This window comes from Canis lupus, chromosome 8, assembly GCF_003254725.2.
Source record: "Canis lupus dingo isolate Sandy chromosome 8, ASM325472v2, whole genome shotgun sequence".
Classification (NCBI taxonomy): domain Eukaryota; kingdom Metazoa; phylum Chordata; class Mammalia; order Carnivora; family Canidae; genus Canis; species Canis lupus.
The window spans coordinates 35,181,030-35,200,179 of record NC_064250.1 but is presented as its reverse complement, the minus strand read 5'-3'; the positions used below and the strand labels follow the sequence as shown (position 1 = coordinate 35,200,179).

General features: G+C 38.2%; 1 protein-coding gene across 6 annotated transcripts in view; it reads right to left on the bottom strand.

Annotated features, from left to right (window-relative positions):
* LRRC9 (leucine rich repeat containing 9) overlaps nt 1-19,150 on the bottom strand; it is a 161,796-nt gene that overhangs the window by 111,749 nt on the left and 30,897 nt on the right. For all 6 annotated transcript variants that reach the window (XR_007412699.1, XR_007412701.1, XR_007412700.1 and 3 more), the window contains 4 exons: nt 16,728-16,904; nt 16,288-16,405; nt 2,052-2,181; nt 3-125 (listed from right to left, as the gene is read on the bottom strand). Coding sequence is in view for 2 of the 6 variants with exons in the window: in XM_049113636.1 (XP_048969593.1) it covers nt 3-125; nt 2,052-2,181; nt 16,288-16,405; nt 16,728-16,904 (548 nt within the window). In the remaining 4 variants the exon portion in view is untranslated. The remainder of the gene's footprint in view (nt 1-2; nt 126-2,051; nt 2,182-16,287; nt 16,406-16,727; nt 16,905-19,150) is intronic.

Here is a 19,150-nt window from a genome sequence, read left to right as displayed (position 1 = left end):
ACTTAGTATATATTTTCGAGGAACAAACACTGAATTAACCATTGGATAGTTAGCTTGATTGATGGAGTCCTGTTCACGAGCTTGAACACTCTGGCCAAGGAAGACCTTTGTAATGAGGAGGATGCCTAAATATGAATAAAAAAATTTTTAACAAGAATTCATTTTGGTAACTTTCCCATATCACTTTACTTATTGCTTCTAGACTTGACCAGATGTTCTATAAGGGAAGAAATCCTGGCTACCTCGTTTGCCATTGTATAGTAAAACAGAAGCTCACTAAATATTTGTTGACCAAATGAAATAATCATGAAAGAGGATTCTTGTGGTTATATCAAGCAAAGCTTTATAGAAAAAGAAGGAGGAAAGAAAATAATAAGCCGGCAATGTTTTTTATTAAGTAATCTAAAGTAAGAAACTTTTTGTTGTTGTTATTTACTGGGTAAAAATTCATCTATCATCAGCACTAGCACATAGCTTAGGTCCTAGGAGGCACTCAATACATGTCTACTGAATGGATAAACATTTCTTTTCCTTTTAGATTCCTAAGGAATCTTTGGATTCACTCAATCCTAAGGATCTCTAGGAGTCAGTGAATCCTATAAAGTAACTTGTAATCACTAGACAGAAAACATTTAGACGACTTTTTTTCTTTTTACCATGTACAAGTTATAAAATACAAATTAAGAGAACCTAATTATTTTGGGAAATATATTTCAGAAGGAACTAGAAAAGACAACATCATGAAATGTTTCTTAAGATGGGAATAGAGGAGAATGAGAAAAAAGTAGCAAATGGTTTTTTCAAATAAGGAGTTCTTTCTAGATTCAATAATCCCTTAATTTTCGGATTATTATTAACTGAATGAAAGACTGCAAAACACATGTATGCATGTGTTTGTTATACATGCATAATAATGTTGAACATGTATTTATGTTCAACATTAATAATCATAGCAGAGCTATTATCTGGAACCTAGAATATTACTCTTGTAGACTTAACCAAATTTCTGACTGCCTAGTCTTTGTAGGTTGAAGAGTGGAGACCAAAGAATAGGTGTCCCTTACTCCCTGACCTGTTTAATTCCCCTTATTATATGTGTGATTATTAAATGTTTGTCAATACCATAAAGGCGCACTGTGTCTAGTTTGCATAGACTGTATCCCTACTACCTACTGAGTGCCTAACGTGCATGAAGTAAGCATTGCATAATATTGGTAGAACTGAAGAATGAACAGTGGGAGGATGAGGCAAGAGGACCTAATGAACTGTTTTTTTTTCCCCAATCTGTGGTTACCAGGGGACTTCTCCCAGATGTCCTGCAAATTGGCTCATATGCTTTTATTTATCTGTATATTCAAGATGCAAATAAAGAGTACTGATCGCTGTGAATAAATTAAAGTACCAAAAGTTTATCTTCTATGATGCAATTTATAAAGCAGACTCTACACTTCTGTTTGTCTTTAGCCAGTTTTAGATTTACAACCAGGTTTTCTTATCTTCTATTACAATGATTAAAGACAAATAAGGCCTGCCTTCTCAAGTGCTTGGGTATGATGATGACTGCATAATTAGGCCAGGTTCTCTTTTCTCTTTCCTGTGAATTAGGGGTGTGGTGTGTGCCTCTGTGTGTGTGTGTCTGTGTGTGTGTGTGTCATGCATATATACTGAGTTTATTTTTAGGACACAAGTTAATGAAAAAAGGAGACAGAGAGAGGAGTTAAAATGGCGATGTAGTAGGAGGGCCCTTGTCTCTCGTGTCTCCAGTGAACAAAGGAGACTGTGAAAAGTGCTTGTTCCACATAAATTGGATTAAATATGAGTAACAAACAAGTCCCATCCTATTAAATTGACACTATAATTGTAAATATTTGTTCACAACTTGCTTAAAGTAATAGATCAGAGAGTCATATATTACTACACTGGTAAGTAATAAGTAAAATAGTTTTTAGAAAATCTTCCTGATTGATAAAACCAAATATTAAAAATATTATGAAAATAATTAATGAATACTTAGAGCTAAAAAGTTCAGAAATACTGTATATTTGTATTACCATGCCTGAAGAGCTCATGCTCAGGGGAGTTCTTCTCATCCTTATACTTTTGCTGTAAAAATTCAATTCTGGGACATTCACACATACTGAGGCTGTTAGCAAGAATAACAGCTTCTTTTCTGAGAGGCACCTATGAAGAAAAAACAAAGTCTGAGTATTTGTATAAAATTGACAGTACTTCAGCTTCAATACAGATGGTTTACTGGTTTATGTTTATGAGTCTGGGCAAAGGGAAGTCAGGTTAGATTCGCTGAAAGGAAGTAGATGACCTTCACATGCAATTTTGTTGTGTAAGGCCATTTATATTTTAAATTTACATGCAAAAAAGTTTATGAAAAGTGATACAGAATAGTATTTGTTCCTGTAAAAGCAGCCAGAGTCAAGATTGACAACACTGTGTGGTGAAGGAGCTGTAGTTTTTAATCTTTTCAACGATCCTCCACTAGTAATCGTTCAAATTACAAAAAGCAAAGCCTGTGTGATATTTTATGAGTAAAGGTTCTAATTTAGATGTGATGTATACATATAGATATAAGATATATAAATAAAGATTTGGTACAATAGCAGTTTTGGTTTAACAATCTACACTGCTTTCCAGATATATCTCATTGTGCTAATGCATAGAAATCTTAGTTTATGCTGTGACTAAATTTATTTCTTGAAATGTTTTATCAGAAATACAGTACTACAGTAAAATTCATATTACTTGCTATGAAAGCAGCTCTGAAAAGCAAATAAAATCTCTATTTTTAGTAGTAGGTAACCTAGAACTAAGAGAGATTAAACAATCTATCCAAGAACAGAAGTAAAAATTAGCAAACTCATGATTTGAACTCAGGTCTGCATCTCCTTGTCACTATCTCAGAGTTTTGAAATTATTACTAGTTTAATAGTAGTAGCCAAATTATCTAAAAATATATGTTTTCTATAAATACTGAATTGCTATATATTTTTTCTCATTAAAACCTGTTATCCAAAGAGGTTTTTTAAAAAAATAAATAGAGGAGGAGGGGCAAGATGGCAGAAGAGTAGGGTCTCCAAATCACGTGTCCCCACCAAATTACCTAGATAACCTTCAAATCATCCCTGAAAATCTACGAATTCGGCCTGAGATTTAAAGAGAACACCTGGAATGCTACAGTGAGAAGAGTTCGCGCTTCTATCAAGGTAGGAAGACAGGAAAAAAGAAATAAAGAAACAAAAGGCATCCAAGGGGGAGGGGCCCCGCGAGGAGCCGGGCTGAGGCTGGGGCGAGTGTCCCCAAGACAGGAGAGCCCCGTCCCGGAGAAACAGGAGCTGCACCAATCTTCCCGGGTGGAAAGGCGCTCTCAGGGAATTGGAGCAGGACCCCAGGAGGGCGGGGATGCCCTCAGGCTCCCTGGGACACTAACAGACACCTGCGCCCTGGGGAGAGTGCCCCGAGCTCCCTAAAGGGCTGCAGCGCGCACGGCGGGACCCGGAGCAGCTCGGAGGGGCTCGGGCGGCGGCTCCGCGGAGGGGGCTGCGGGGCGGGATCGGGAATCCAACAGCACAGGCCCGAGAGCACTGAGCGCCGGGGACACAGCCCAGGATCCGGCCTCCCCCCGGGACAGGCAGAGGCCGGGAGGGCCCAGGACAGCGAGGACGCTCCTGCCCCAGCTGAGCAGATCAGCGGCCCCACCCCGGAGCCTCCAGGCCCTGCAGACGGAGAGCTCCGGAGTTCCTGCGGGAGCTGAATCCAGGGCTCCAGAGCTGACCGCTGCCACTGGGGTCGTTCTTCCTGCGGCCTCACGGGGTAAACAACCCCCACTGAGCCCTGCACCAGGCAGGGGGCAGAGCAGCTCCCCCAAGTGCTAACACCTGAAAATCAGCACAACAGGCCCCTCCCCCAGAAGACCAGCTAGACCGACAAGTTCCAGGGGAAGTCAAGGGACTTAAAGTATACAGAGTCAGAAGATACTCCCCCGTGTTTTTTGTTTTTTGTTTTTTTGTTTTTTTGCTTTTTGATTTGTTTGCTTCCCCCACCCCTTTTTTCCTTTATTTATTTATTTATTTTTTTGCTTTTTGATTTGTTTGCTTCCCCCACCCCTTTTTTCCTTTCATTTTTTTTGCTTTTTGATTTGTTTGCTTCCCCCACCCCTTTTTTCCTTTCTTTTTTTTTTTTTTGCTTTTTGATTTGTTTGCTTCCCCCACCCCTTTTTTCCTTTCTTTCTTTTTCTTTCTCTTTTTCTTCTCCTTTTTTATTTTTTTCTTCCTTTTTTTTCTTTTTCTCTTTTCTTTCCTTCTTTCTCTCCTCTCTTTTTCTCCTTTTCCCAATACAACTTGCTTTTTGGCCACTCTGCACCGAGCAAAATGACTAGAAGGAAAACCTCACCTCAAAAGAAAGAATCAGAAACAGTCCTCTCTCCCACAGTTACAAAATCTGGATTACAATTCAATGTCAGAAAGCCAATTCAGAAGCACTATTACACAGCTACTGGTGGCTCTAGAAAAAAGCATAAAGGACTCAAGAGACTTCATGACAGAAGAATTTAGATCCAATCAGGCAGAAATTAAAAATCAATTGAATGAGATGCAATCCAAACTAGAAGTCCTAATGACCAGGGTTAACGAGGTGGAAGAACGAGTGAGTGACATAGAAGACAAGTTGATGGCAAAGAGGGAAACTGAGGAAAAAAGAGACAAACAATTAAAAGACCATGAAGATAGATTAAGGGAAATAAACGACAGCCTGAGGAAGAAAAACCTACGTTTAACTGGGGTTCCCAAGGGCGCCGAAAGGGCCAGAGGGCCAGAATATGTATTTGAACAAATCATAGCTGAAAACTTTCCTAATCTGGGAAGGGAAACAGGCATTCAGATCCAGGAAATAGAGAGATCCCTCCCTAAAATCAATAAAAACCGTTCAACACCTCGACATTTAATAGTGAAGCTTGTAAATTCCAAAGATAAAGAGAAGATCCTTAAAGCAGCAAGAGACAAGAAATCCCTGACTTTTATGGGGAGGAGTATTAGGGTAACAGCAGACCTCTCCACAGAGACCTGGCAGGCCAGAAAGGGCTGGCAGGATATATTCAGGGTCCTAAATGAGAAGAACATGCAACCAAGAATACTTTACCCAGCAAGACTCTCATTCTAAATGGAAGGAGAGATAAAGAGCTTCCAAGACAGGCAGGAACTGAAAGAATATGTGACCTCCAAACCAGCTCTGCAAGAAATTTTAAGGGGGTCTCTTAAAATTCCCCTTTAAGAAGAAGTTCAGTGGAACAATCCACAAAAACAAGGACTGAATAGATATCATGATGACACTAAACTCATACCTTTCTATAGTAACTCAATGTGACGGGCTTAATGACCCCATCAAAAGGTGCAGGGTTTCAGACTGGATAAAAAAGCAGGACCCATCTATTTGCTGTCTACAAGAGACTCATTTTAGACAGAAGGACACCTACAGCCTGAAAATAAAAGGTTGGAGAACCATTTACCATTCGAATGGTCCTCAAAAGAAATCAGGGGTAGCCATCCTTATATCAGATAAACTAAAATTTACCCCGAAGACTGTAGTGAGAGATGAAGAGGGACACTATATCATACTTAAAGGATCTATCCAACAAGAGGACTTAACAATCCTCAATATATATGCCCCGAATGTGGGAGCTGCCAAATATATCAATCAATTAATAACCAAAGTGAAGAAATACTTAGATAATAATACACTTATACTTGGTGACTTCAATCTAGCTCTTTCTATTCTAGATAGGTCTTCTAAGCACAACATCTCCAAAGAAACGAGAGCTTTAAATGATACACTGGACCAGATGGATTTCACAGATATCTACAGAACTTTACATCCAAACTCAACTGAATACACATTCTTCTCAAGCGCACATGGAACTTTCTCCAGAATAGACCACATACTGGGTCACAAATCAGGTCTGGACTGATACCAAAAGATTGGGATCGTCCCCTGCATATTCTCAGACCATAATGCCTTGAAATTAGAACTAAATCACAACAAGAAGTTTGGAAGGACACCAAACACGTGGAGGTTAAGGACCATCCTGCTAAAAGATGAAAGGGTCAACCAGGAAATTAAGGAAAAATTAAAAAGATTCATGGAAACTAATGAAAATGAAGATACAACCGTTCAAAATCTTTGGGATGCAGCAAAAGCAGTCCTAAGGGGGAAATACATCACAATACAAGCATCCATTCAAAAACTGGAAAGAACTCAAATACAAAAGCTAACCTTACACATAAAGGAGCTAGAGAAAAAAACAGCAAATAGATCCTACACCCAGCAGAAGAAGAGAGTTAATAAAGATTCGAGCAGAACTCAACGAAATCGAGACCAGAAGAACTGTGGAACAGATCAACAGAACCAGGAGTTGGTTCTTTGAAAGAATTAATAAGATAGATAAACCATTAGCCAGCCTTATTAAAAAGAAGAGAGAGAAGACTCAAATTAATAAAATCATGAATGAGAAAGGAGAGATCACTACCAACACCAAGGAAATACAAGCGATTTTAAAAACATATTATGAACAGCTATACGCCAATAAATTAGGCAATCTAGAAGAAATAGACGCATTCCTGGAAAGCCACAAACTACCAAAACTGGAACAGGAAGAAATAGAAAACCTGAACAGGCCAATAACCAGGGAGGAAATTGAAGCAGTCATCAAAAACCTCCCAAGACACAAAAGTCCAGGGCCAGATGGCTTCCCAGGGGAATTCTATCAAACGTTTAAAGAAGAAATCATACCTATTCTCCTAAAGCTGTTTGGAAAGATAGAAAGAGATGGAGTACTTCCAAATTCGTTCTATGAGGCCAGCATCACCTTAATTCCAAAACCAGACAAAGACCCCACCAAAAAGGAGAATTACAGACCAATATCCCTGATGAACACAGATGCAAAAATTCTCAACAAGATACTAGCCAATAGGATTCAACAGTACATTAAGAAAATTATTCACCATGACCAAGTAGGATTTATCCCCGGGACACAAGGCTGGTTCAACACTCGTAAAACAATCATGTGATTCATCATATCAGCAAGGGAAAAACCAAGAACCATATGATCCTCTCATTAGATGCAGAGAAAGCATTTGACAAAATACAGCATCCATTCCTGATCAAAATTCTTCAGAGTGTAGGGATAGAGGGAACATTCCTCAACATCTTAAATGCCATCTACGAAAAGCCCACAGCAAATATCATTCTCAATGGGGAAGCACTGGGAGCCTTTCCCCTAAGATCAGGAGCATGACAGGGTTGTCTACTCTCACCACTGCTATTCAACATAGTACTGGAAGTCCTAGCCTCAGCAATCAGACAACAAAAAGACATTAAAGGCATTCAAAATGGCAAAGAAGAAGTCAAACTCTCCCTCTTCGCCGATGACATGATACTCTACATAGAAAACCCAAAAGCCTCCACCCCAAGATTGCTAGAACTCATACAGCAATTTGGTAGCGTGGCAGGATACAAAATCAATGCCCAGAAATCAGTGGCATTTCTATACACTAACAATGAGACTGAAGAAAGAGAAATTAAGGAGTCAATCCCATTTACAATTGCACCCAAAAGCATAAGATCCCTAGGAATAAACCTAACCAAAGAGGTAAAGGATCTATACCCTCAAAACTATAGAACACTTCTGAAAGAAATTGAGGAAGACACAAAGAGATGGAAAAATATTCCATGCTCATGGATTGGCAGAATTAATATTGTGAAAATGTCAATGTTACCCAGGGCAATTTACACGTTTAATGCAATCCCTATCAAAATACCATGGACTTTCTTCAGAGAGTTAGAACAAATCATTTTAAGATTTGTGTGGAATCAGAAAAGACCCCGAATAGCCAGGGGAATTTTAAAAAAGAAAACCATATCTGGGGGAATCACAATGCCAGATCTCAGGTTGTACTACAAAGCTGTGGTCATCAAGACAGTGTGGTACTGGCACAAAAACAGACACATAGATCAATGGAACAGAATAGAGAACCCAGAAGTGGACCCTGAACTTTATGGTCAACTAATATTCGATAAAGGAGGAAAGACTATCCATTTGGAAGAAAGACAGTCTCTTCAATAAATGGTGCTGGGAAAATTGGACATCCACATGCAGAAGAATGAAACTAGACCACTCTCTTTCACCATACACAAAGATAAACTCAAAATGGATGAAAGATCTAAATGTGAGACAAGATTCCATCAAAATCCTAGAGGAGAACACAGGCAACACCCTTTTTGAACTCAGCCACAGTAACCTCTTGCAAGATACATCCACGAAGGCAAAAGAAACAAAAGCAAAAATGAACTATTGGGACTTCATCAAGATAAGAAGCTTTTGCGCAGCAAAGGATACAGTCAACAAAACTAAAACACAACCTACAGAATGGGAGAAGGTATTTGCAAATGACGTATCAGATAAAGGGCTAGTTTCCGAGATCTATAAAGAACTTATTAAACTCAACAGCAAAGAAACAAACAATCCAATCATGAAATAGGCAAAAGACATGAAGAGAAATCTCACAGAGGAAGACATAGACATGGCCAACATGCACATGAGAAAATGCTCTGCATCACTTGCCATCAGGGAAATACAAATCAAAACCACAATGAGATACCACCTCACACCAGTGAGAATGGGGAAAATTAACAAGGCAGGAAACAACAAATGTTGGAGAGGATGTGGAGAAAAGGGAACCCTCCTGCACTGTTGGTGGGAATGTGAACTGGTGCAGCCACTCTGGAAAACTGTGTGGAGGTTCCTCAAAGAGTTAAAAATAGACCTGCCCTATGACTCAGCAATTGCAATGTTGGGGATTTACCCCAAAGATACAGATGCAATGAAACGCTGGGACACCTGCACCCCTATGTTTATAGCAGCAATGTCCACAATAGCCAAACTGTGGAAGGAGCCTCGGTGTCCATCGAAAGATGAATGGATAAAGAAGATGTGGTTTATGTATACAATGGAATATTACTCAGCCATTAGAAACGACAAATACCCACCATTTGCTTCGACGTGGATGGAACTGGAGGGTATTATGCTGAGTGAAGTAAGTCAATCGGAGAAGGACAAACATTATATGTTCTCATTCATTTGGGGAATATAAATAATAGTGAAAAGGAATATAAGGGAAGGGAGAAGAAATGTGTTGGAAATATCAGAAAGGGAGACAGAACATAAAGACTCCTAACTCTGGGAAACTAACTAGGGGTGGTGGAAGGGGAGGAGGGCAGGAGGTGGGATGAATGGGTGACAGGCACTGAGGGGGGCACTTGACAGGATGAGCATTGGGTGTTATTCTGTATGTTGGTAAATTGAACACCAATAAAAAATAAATTTATTAAAAAAATAAGAAAAAATAAATACAAAAATGTGGCTCCTGTTACTATAAGTTCCACATCCTAGTAAATACAACCTTCTCAGATTTCCAATAAACACCACTAAATATCCGTTAGATACAATGTAATGTGGATGGCATTATGCAGCTACATACAGAATATTCTCAGCCCTCATGAATAAGAAGGAAGGACTCTGGAGAGAGTACAGGCAGTAATCTTTCTGACATCAGCTATGGCAATATTTTTCTAGCTATGTCTCCTGAGGCAAGGGAAATAAAAGCAAAAATGAACTGTCAGGACTACACCAAAGTGAAGTGTTTCTGTACAGCAAAGGAAACAATCAACAGAATAAAAAAGGCAACCTACTAAATGAGACAAGATATTTGCAAATGATTTATCTGATAAAGTGTTAGTATCCAAAATATATAAAGAACTTAAAAAACTCAACACCTAAAAACCAGAAACTCAATTCAAAAATGGGCAGGTGACAAAACATGAGACTCCTAACTCTGGGAAACGAACAAAGGGTAGTGGAAGGGGAAGCGGGTTAAGGGGATGGGGGAAACTGGGTGACAGGCACTGAGAAGGGCACTTGATGGGATGAGCACTGGGTTTTATACTATATGTTGGCAAATCGAACTTCAATAAAAAAAATAATCTCAAAAATGCGGAGAAGATATGAATAGACATTTCTCCAAAGAAGACATACAGATGGCCGCGAGACACATGAAAAGATGCTCCACATCACTTATCATCAGGGAAATGCAAATCAGTACTATAATGAGACATCACCAAACACCTGTCAGAATGGCTAAAATTAACAACACAAGAAACAGCAAGTGTTGGTGAGGATGTGGAGAAACAAGAACTTTTGTGCACTTTGGATGGAATTCAAACTAGGGCAGCCAGTGTGGAAAACAATATGGAAGTTCCTCAAAAAGTTACATATAGAACTACCCTATGATCCAGTAATTGCACTACTATTTACACACCAAAAACAAAAGCACTAATTCAAAATGAGTCGTACACCCCCATGTTTATTGCAGCATTATTTATAATAGCCAAATTATGAAAACAGCTCAAGTATCCACTGATAGATAAATGGATAAAGAACATGTGGAATATATGTACAATGGAATATTATTCAGCCATGAAAAGGAATGAAATGTCATTTGCAACAACATGGATGGAACTAGAGAGTATTGTGCTAAGTGAAGTAAGTCAGTCAGAGGAAGACAAATACCATACAATTCACTCATATGTGGAATTTAAGAAAGAAAATAAGCAAGCAAAAGAAAAAAGAGAGAAACCAAGAAACTATAGAGAATAAACTGATAGTTACCACAGGGAAGGTAAGTGGGGGGCTAAGGGAAATAGGGAATGGGTATTAAAGAGTACACTAAATTGTTATGATGAAAAAATGATTTAAAAATAAAAAATACAATCAGAAGATGTAAAAAAAAAAAGAAAAAGAAAAGGGGAGACAGAATAATACCCACTAATTAAAAATAAAAACCATCAAAAGATATGTCAAATAAGATCTCCCTTTTTTCTTTTTTTTTAGGTGGGGGAGGGGCAAAGGGAGAGGGAGAAAGAATCTCAAGCAGGCTCCCTGCCAGCATGGAGCCTGATGTGGGGCTCAACAGGGCTCATTGTGGCTTGATGCAGCTTGAATAGGGCTCAAGTGAGGCTCAATCTCACAACCCTGAGATCATGACCTGACCCCAAATCAAGAGTTAGATGCTTAACTGAATGAGCCACCCAGGCACCCCTCCTTTTTGAAATGAAATGATTAAGAACAAGTTTGTAGAGGTAAGGGATCAGTGCTAGGCTTTGAAGATTAGACATAATTCCAATAATCAGAAATTTTAAAGGAAAGTCTTTTTAAGAAGAGGAAAGCATATGAAGGTATAGAAACAGGTATGATTGTTATCCACCCACCTATTCAACTATCCATCATGCATGAATCAGATTTCCACTAAGATCTCTTAAGAAAGTCCCTGTCCTTAAGGACTTGTAGAGAAATGCACACACAATTGTATTTCAATATATGAATATTTTTCAATATAACAAATGTGCTACAATTCTCAACTGCCACTGATTACCACTTAACAAACTTCTACTTAACCAGTTCACAGAATTAAGCAGTATTTCTATCCTTTCTAGAACCTATGGTATGGTGATAGTTCAAGGATAAGACAGCACTTTAAAAAATACTGATGTGCTAGCATAGGGTCAATAATACTGTTAATAATGTTGGTGACAGATGGTAATTACACTAGCGGTGGGGGACACTGAGTAATACACAAAATTGTTAAATCAGTATACTGTTTACCTGAAACTAATATAACATTGTATATCAACTATACTTCAGTAATACAATTTTTTAAAAAAGCATATGTATTTCTATTCCACCCAGGTGTACTGCATGCTTATGAAAAGTCAATTGTGTTCCTAAACTTTTTTATACCAGTTGTATTTGTTATTGAAATTATACAGATTAAATAAAACAATGAAATATGAGAAAAAACGAGAGCTGTTTATCTGAAAACTAAGTGGAAAGCTTTGATAAGATTGCAGAGTGAGTAATCATTAAAAGCTTCTGGTAAAGCATGTGTAGGTGAGGCAAACACAAAAGTTTGGTGGTGGCAGGGAGGATCATACAAACTAGAACTAAATTGATTTTTGCACTTGAGCTGCTTTGCAAGAATCTTTAGTTCATGCTCAACTTTGAAGAAAATGAAACTAGCATGTAATATGGTTGTGGCCTGATCTAAAAAAAGACTATCAGGAGTTCCAATCTCATATCAAAGGCTTTGGCCCCACATAAAAAGATAGACAAATGAAAGGGTGCCTGGGTGGCTCAGTCAGTTAAGCGTCGGCCTTCAGCTCAGGTCTTGATCCCAGGACCCTGGAATCAAGCCCCCAGTTGGGCTCCCTGCTCCATGGAGAGTCTGCTTCTTTTTCTCCCTCTGCCCTTCCCTTCCCCCTCTCTATTCCTGCCTCCCACCCCTGCAACCTTACTAGTGCTCTCTTGCTCTTTCTCTCAAATAAATAAAATGTTTTTTTAAAAGACAAATAAGACAAATGTAATAATCTAAGTTTATATGTTTTTTTATTATTTTTTTAAAAATTTAAGTAAACTCAAAAAAAAATTTTAAGTAAACTCTACTCTATACATGAGGCTCAAACTCATGATCCTGAGATCAAGAACACATGTTCTCTCAACTGAACCAGCCAGGTACTCCTGTAAGTTTATATGTTGTAAGTCTGCTAAAGGGGTGCTCATGTTGGCAGCATGTATATTAAGTTTGCTAAAGAGTTCTTTAAGTAATCATTTGTTTATAGTTCCCCATATTAATTGACTTTTTGATAAACCTGTAAACTAGGTAAGAGGGCTCCTACTGTTTGAGAACTCAGGGAAGGCTGCATAAAGGTGGAAGTCCTTGAGCTGAGACTTGAAGGATAAGTTTGCCATAAGAGCATTTCATCAAAGGAAGCATGGCACTGAGGTATGTTTAGGAGAATCACAAGGAAAGTACATGTTTCATTTGAGATATTTGTTATATTTGGTACTAGGGAGTTAGGTTGAAGCTAGATTTTGAGGGGCCTTAAATGCCAGGCAGAGGGATTTGGATTTCATTCTCATGAGTAATAGAAAGCTACTGAGGTTTTTTTTTTTTTTTTTTTTTTTTTTTTTATCTTGAAACAGTGCGGTGTGAGCTATGAAAATAATATTTCAGGAAAGATTACTTTGTACTATCAAAGGAGATGGACTAGAGAGTAGCCCAAGGGCAAGGTTGCCTACTAGGAAACTACAAGCAAAGATTAGAGGGATATTATTATTATTTTTTTTTAAAGTAGGCTCCACACCCAGCATGGAGCCCAAGGCAGGGCTTGAATTTATGACCCTGAGATCAAGACCCGAGCTGAGATTAAGAACTGGACACTTAACCGACTGAGCCACCCAGGTACCCCTAGATGGAATGTTCTAAGTGGTGGTGGGCAATGGGGGGAGGAAAAGGAAGAATGCAAGTGATACAGTAAAAGGAAGAATCACTACAAACTATAAATGATTAGATACAGGGGATGATCAAAGAGGGAGTGTTCATATGTGATTTTAAGGCTTTGAACCCGGTGAGTGGAGAGAATGACAATATTAAGAGTAGAAATAAGACAAGAAGACAGGGAGAGAGTTGCTTATGGGCAAAAGATGAAAGGCTGGTTTTAGATATACTGTATAAGGAGATAGGGCAGATTAATCAGGTAGGAATGGCAGCTGTGGGAGTCGGAGCAGACAGAGATCAGGAGGCAGGCTGGCTGAGGATGTACATTTTGGAGAAAGCCAAAATGGAATAAATGATACTTTCTATGACTATTGACCAAGTCCTTGGATATCAAAGAGAGTATCTTATCTTCCCCTCTGCCCTCCAGCCCTCTGCCTTACAAAGTCACTGCCAATCTAAGCCAGATTAGTCTTCTAAACTGCTTATGCAGCTCATGTTTTTAGTCTTATTCCATCTCTTAAATGATGCAGTACATAAGTATTTATTTTTGCTCCTTGCATGCATACCATAGCATAAAAATCTAGTTTATCAGATCTATGTGCTACACAGTGATTTTTCTAGCCAATTATGTTCCCTTGTTTCTAAGATTTTAACAACAAGAGTAATTGGTAGTGTGTGGAGGAAAAAGGGCAGAATAGTGAACCTTAATCTTGTGGTATTCTCAGGTTTAGAGAGAAGGGGAGGAATAAAAAGAAAACAAAGGCAGAAAAAAAAAAAAAGAAAACAAAGGCAGGACAATCAGAAAAATAGGAGGGTAACAATAGTGTAATATCATGGATGCCAAAGGAGAGTTTCGAAACAAAAAGAGCAATCAATATTATCAGATATCTTAGATAATAATGGTAAGTTTTACATAAAAACTTTCCATGTGCCAGGAACTGGTCCAAGAACCTTTGGGTAAATTTTAAGAATACATTTTATTTAATCTAATATATCTGAAATATTATCATTTCAACATGTAATCAATATAAGCAATTATAGTCTTTTCTCTGTACTAAGTCTTTCAAAACTGGTATTTGTTTTAAACTTTTAGCACATCTCAATTCTGATGAGTCACATTTCAAATGCTCAACAGTCACCTGTGGGTAGTGGCTACCATACTGGACAGAGGGCCGGCAGAAGGTTTATAGATACTGTATCTCTTAAGGGAGGTGCAGGAGATAAAGCAGTAGCAGTGTCAGGCAAGCAGAAAACACCAGGAAATGTTAGCCCCAGTCTTTCTGCCAACCTTTGTGCCCATGGTAGCCCACACACAGTTCTCTGGAAACACCCTGAGCACTCCAGTCGGCTTTCAAATCCTCTATTCCTCACCTCCTTCTCACCTCTCTTCCAGAAAGTACTGTGAGGGTACTCTCACCATACCACCTGTAAAAGCCACCACCACCTCTAGCATGAGCTGCTGCAGTACCTCCCCCAGAAACTGCCTCTGTCATCTTCTCCTATGCCCTCTAGTCCCTATTCCACTGAGTGGCTGGAATGCTCTGTTGGTGATTTTTCTTTATTGTGGTAAAAAATACATCAAGTAAAACTACCACTTTAATCATTTTTAAGTGTACTATTCATTGGCATTAAGTACCTTCACAGTGTTGTGCAACCATCACCATTACTCATTTCCAGGACTTTTCATCATCCCAAATAGAAGCTCTGCACTCATTAAACAATTAACTCCCTATCCTTCCATCCTGCTCATCCCTGGTACCTCTATTCTGCTCTGTCTCTACCAATTTGCCTATTCTAAGTATCTCATACAAGTGGAATTATACAAATATTTGTCCTTTTGTGTTTGGCTTATTTTATTAGCATAATGTTTTCAAGGTTTAACCATGTGTCAGAATTTAATTCCTTATTATGGCTAATACTCCATTGTATGGATATACCACATTTTGTTTATCCATTCATCTGCTGAAGTGCATTTGGGTTGTTTTTAGTATTTGGTTATTGTGAATAATGGTGTTATGAACATGGACGTACAAGTATCCAAGATCTCTTTAATGCTTATCTCACTAAATCCTAACAACAACTCTGTGGAATACATACTATTATTACTTTCATTTAGATAGGAAGAGACACAGAGAGGTGAAGTCACATAGCTGGTGAGCAGGAAAGCCAGGATTTACATGCAGCAACATTATCATTTCACTTGTGCCATGCTGTTAAAAGGATTAGGAAGCACTGCTTTATACCTATGTGTTACAGCTGCCTCATCAAGAGGGTAGAAGACTAAGAAAGGATGAATGGATACTTTAGAGCTTAGAGGACCGGGCTGCAAGGTGGGGACAATGAAGTAGAGAATAAAGAAGTGGTGGCAGTAAAAAAGAAAAAGGAAAACAGAATGGTAGCTAGACAGCACAGCAATGTTGAGTGAATGGATTTCTTTTTTCAAAATGGGGAGTGTTTTTAAGATGGACATTAGAGAGTTTAAAACAGAGAAGTAGATTTCAGAATCAACAATAACAGGATCACAACAGAAAATAGAATACCTAGAAATATTGTATATGTACACGAAATATATGTACAAAAACGTGAGAGAATTAATTCATAGCAAGAGTTAAACCTATATGGGAATACAGAATATATATATATATATATATATATATATATATATATATATATACAGAAATATTAGATAGTCAGACAGATAAAGTAATTGAGGGACTTACTCTGGTATAATACAAAGAAGGAAAATGCTATACTTTCCAGCACCAAGCTCTCTGTGAAACAGCAGTTTGCTATAAATATGGATAAAAGGATTGAGAATTGAATCCTGTCTAACCAGCGGCAAAGCTTTATTCATTAGGAAGAAAACATTATTCTGAAGGACATTCTATGCTACCTTGCTTGTTTCACTGTCTTTGAATCCCTTTTCAAGTATTTGTAGCAGATGCTTTTTCTTCACTGTAACTTCAGGATCAAAAACATAGAAAAGACATTCCAGCATCTTTCGATAGCGCCTTAAAGATAATTGAGAAAAAAAAGAAGTTTGAGAATTGATTTCAAAGTTTAGCTATAGACAAGGCAACCGTATATCCTGCCCAGGATATTTCGCATTTACAATGAATGTTCCAGATTCATTATTAAGCCTCCAATCCCCCTCAGTCTCACAAAGAGCCTCCGTGTGGTTATCCCACTAGTCATCCTAGTCAAGGGAGACACATGAAAAGGAAATATTTACCAACACGGTATATTATCAACATTGTAAACTTTTAAAAGACTCTTTTACACCATAAAATCAGACTTCTATAAAAATGTTCCTTATGGAATTTAACTTCTTACTCTGAATCATGCATTTCTTCATTGTCAAAAAACTTTTGGAATTTCTCTTCAAATTTTAGTCTCAGAATCCGGTTGTTAACTTTGATGACACGTTTTACTTTCACTCCTGTAATACCATATGTTCTGAAGTCCCATGTACAAAAACGTGAGAGAATTAATTCATAGCAAGAGTTAAACCTATATGGGAATACAGAATATATATAAAGAAGACAACAGATTGTCCTTAAAATGTTGAAGAGCACTAAGTTACACATGATAAAAGTTACAGCCCATATTTTATGTTTTTTGCTAAAGATACACTGTCCTATGTAGCTCTGTTTTCAAACTAGGTACACTTATTCAATCAATAAAAGAGATGCTACACTTTGAAACATAAAAGTAAGAGTTGTTTTACTAATTATTATATACGTGCTTTGAGTAAAAGATATATTGGTTGAGTAATCCTCTATTATTGAAACACTTTTTTTTTGGCTTCCGTGAAACTATACGTTTTTGACTTTCTTATTTGCTGCTCCTTCATGGTTTTCTTTGCTGATTATTTTTCCCCTGACAGATTTCTAAATGTTGGATTGTACCAGGAATCCATCTTTGGCTCTCCTCTTGCTTCCATGAACACTATCCCTAGGTGATTTCATCTGGTTCCTTGGCAATATATAGAAAAATACTTTTTATATATACCAATCCAACATTTTATTTCCAGACTTTATACCTACCCAACTTAGGTGGATACCCTGACTTGAACATCCAACTGCCTACTTGGTATGTTCACTTGCATATGGAACAGGCCTTCCAAACTTATTCATCACCTGCCTCTGAGCCTGCTCCTCCTGAGTGTTTTCCATCTCAGTCTATGGTACCAGCATCTAACTGGTAGCTTAAGTTAAAATCCCAGGAATAAACCTTGCTTCCTCTCTGCCCCACCACTAACCAATTCTTCAAGTCTGTTTGGGCCCTATGTCTAAAATACATCCTGAATATAACCTTATGCCATTAGCATCACAGCTCTCATTTGGACTACTGCAAATAACTTCATAATTAGGGATATAGATGTGAAAGGGGCAGGGTCCCTGCTCTCAGGGAACCTCTAATGCAAGGAGTTGGCCAATAAATAAACAAGACATAAATAAAATCATTTCTAAACTGATAAGGACTTTGAAGAGAGAGAATTTTAGGGTAAGGGTTGGAATGAGGGCTACTTAAGACTGGTCTTGGATAAGATCTTTCAGAGAAGATATTTGAACTAAGAAAAGAAGGAGGGGCCAACTATGTGAAGATCTCAAGAAAACGTATTGGAAGTGCTCATCTGCTCTCTACTGCCCTTACTGGGCCATGTCCTGTCTTAAAGTAGCACAGAATTTGGATTAAGATGAGATTTTAAAGTGGATCAATTTGAAAATGTGAGTGATCTTATACAGGATACACTCACTTGTAATGAGATGTCTGGTTCTTACTGGCTTATCAACCAAGGCCTGAGTAGGGTGTGGGCTAAGATCACAAAGGTGAGCTTCCGGGTGGGTGGTCTGTCCCTGAGACAAACCTATTTAAGAGTGTTTGCCTTTCTTACTAGCGAAGACTAAATCAGTACAGCTAGGAGTTGCCCAGTTACTCTTCCTTTGGAATTGAAAAGTGAGCTGCCAAATCAAACCATTCCCACAGGAGCACACAGTCCATTAGGAGACAGAGATAGGTAGTATTGCAACCATCATGCACTGATAATTAGTTCAGAGGTCTGGCTAAATAGCATCATCATCATGAAGAGTGGGAAACCTACAGTCTCATGTACAGAGGGATCATTCCAAGTCACCAGTTATCTTTACTGATTGATTAGCAAATACCAAGTGCCTATTACATTCAGACACTGTGTTAGATGTTGTAGCATAGTCTAAAAGGAATGTTATGGAGACCTGTGTGCATGGGATCTGGGTCACAATGGAGAGGAGAGAATGAATGCAAGAGACATCATGGAAGGTCTTGGCCTGATTGGATGTGGATACTGAGCAAGAAAATGGGAGTCAATGTTTGTTGAATCTGCGTGACGGGAATGGAGGAGTCAGTAGAGAGGGATGGTTTGTAGGTAGGAAGAGGGAAACAAAACCTAAATATTAAAAACTAAGCATTTTCACATGATCTTATTTAATCTTAGTAATATTTTGTGGTAGATTTTTTTATTTTTCTCATTTTTATAGATGAGGTTCAAATGGGCTAAGGTTCAAATGGGTTCCAATGGGTTGAAGTTATTTTTCTCATTTAATAGATGAGGTTCAAATGACTGTTTCAAGGTTATGTAGATAGAATTTGACCTAGGTTTTCTGACTCTAACTTTACTGTATTTTATTATTCACAGATGAGTTCTCTTTTGAATGTGTTGAGTTTGCCTTGCCAGTTGGACATCCAGATAGAAATATGTAACAGGAATAAAGGAA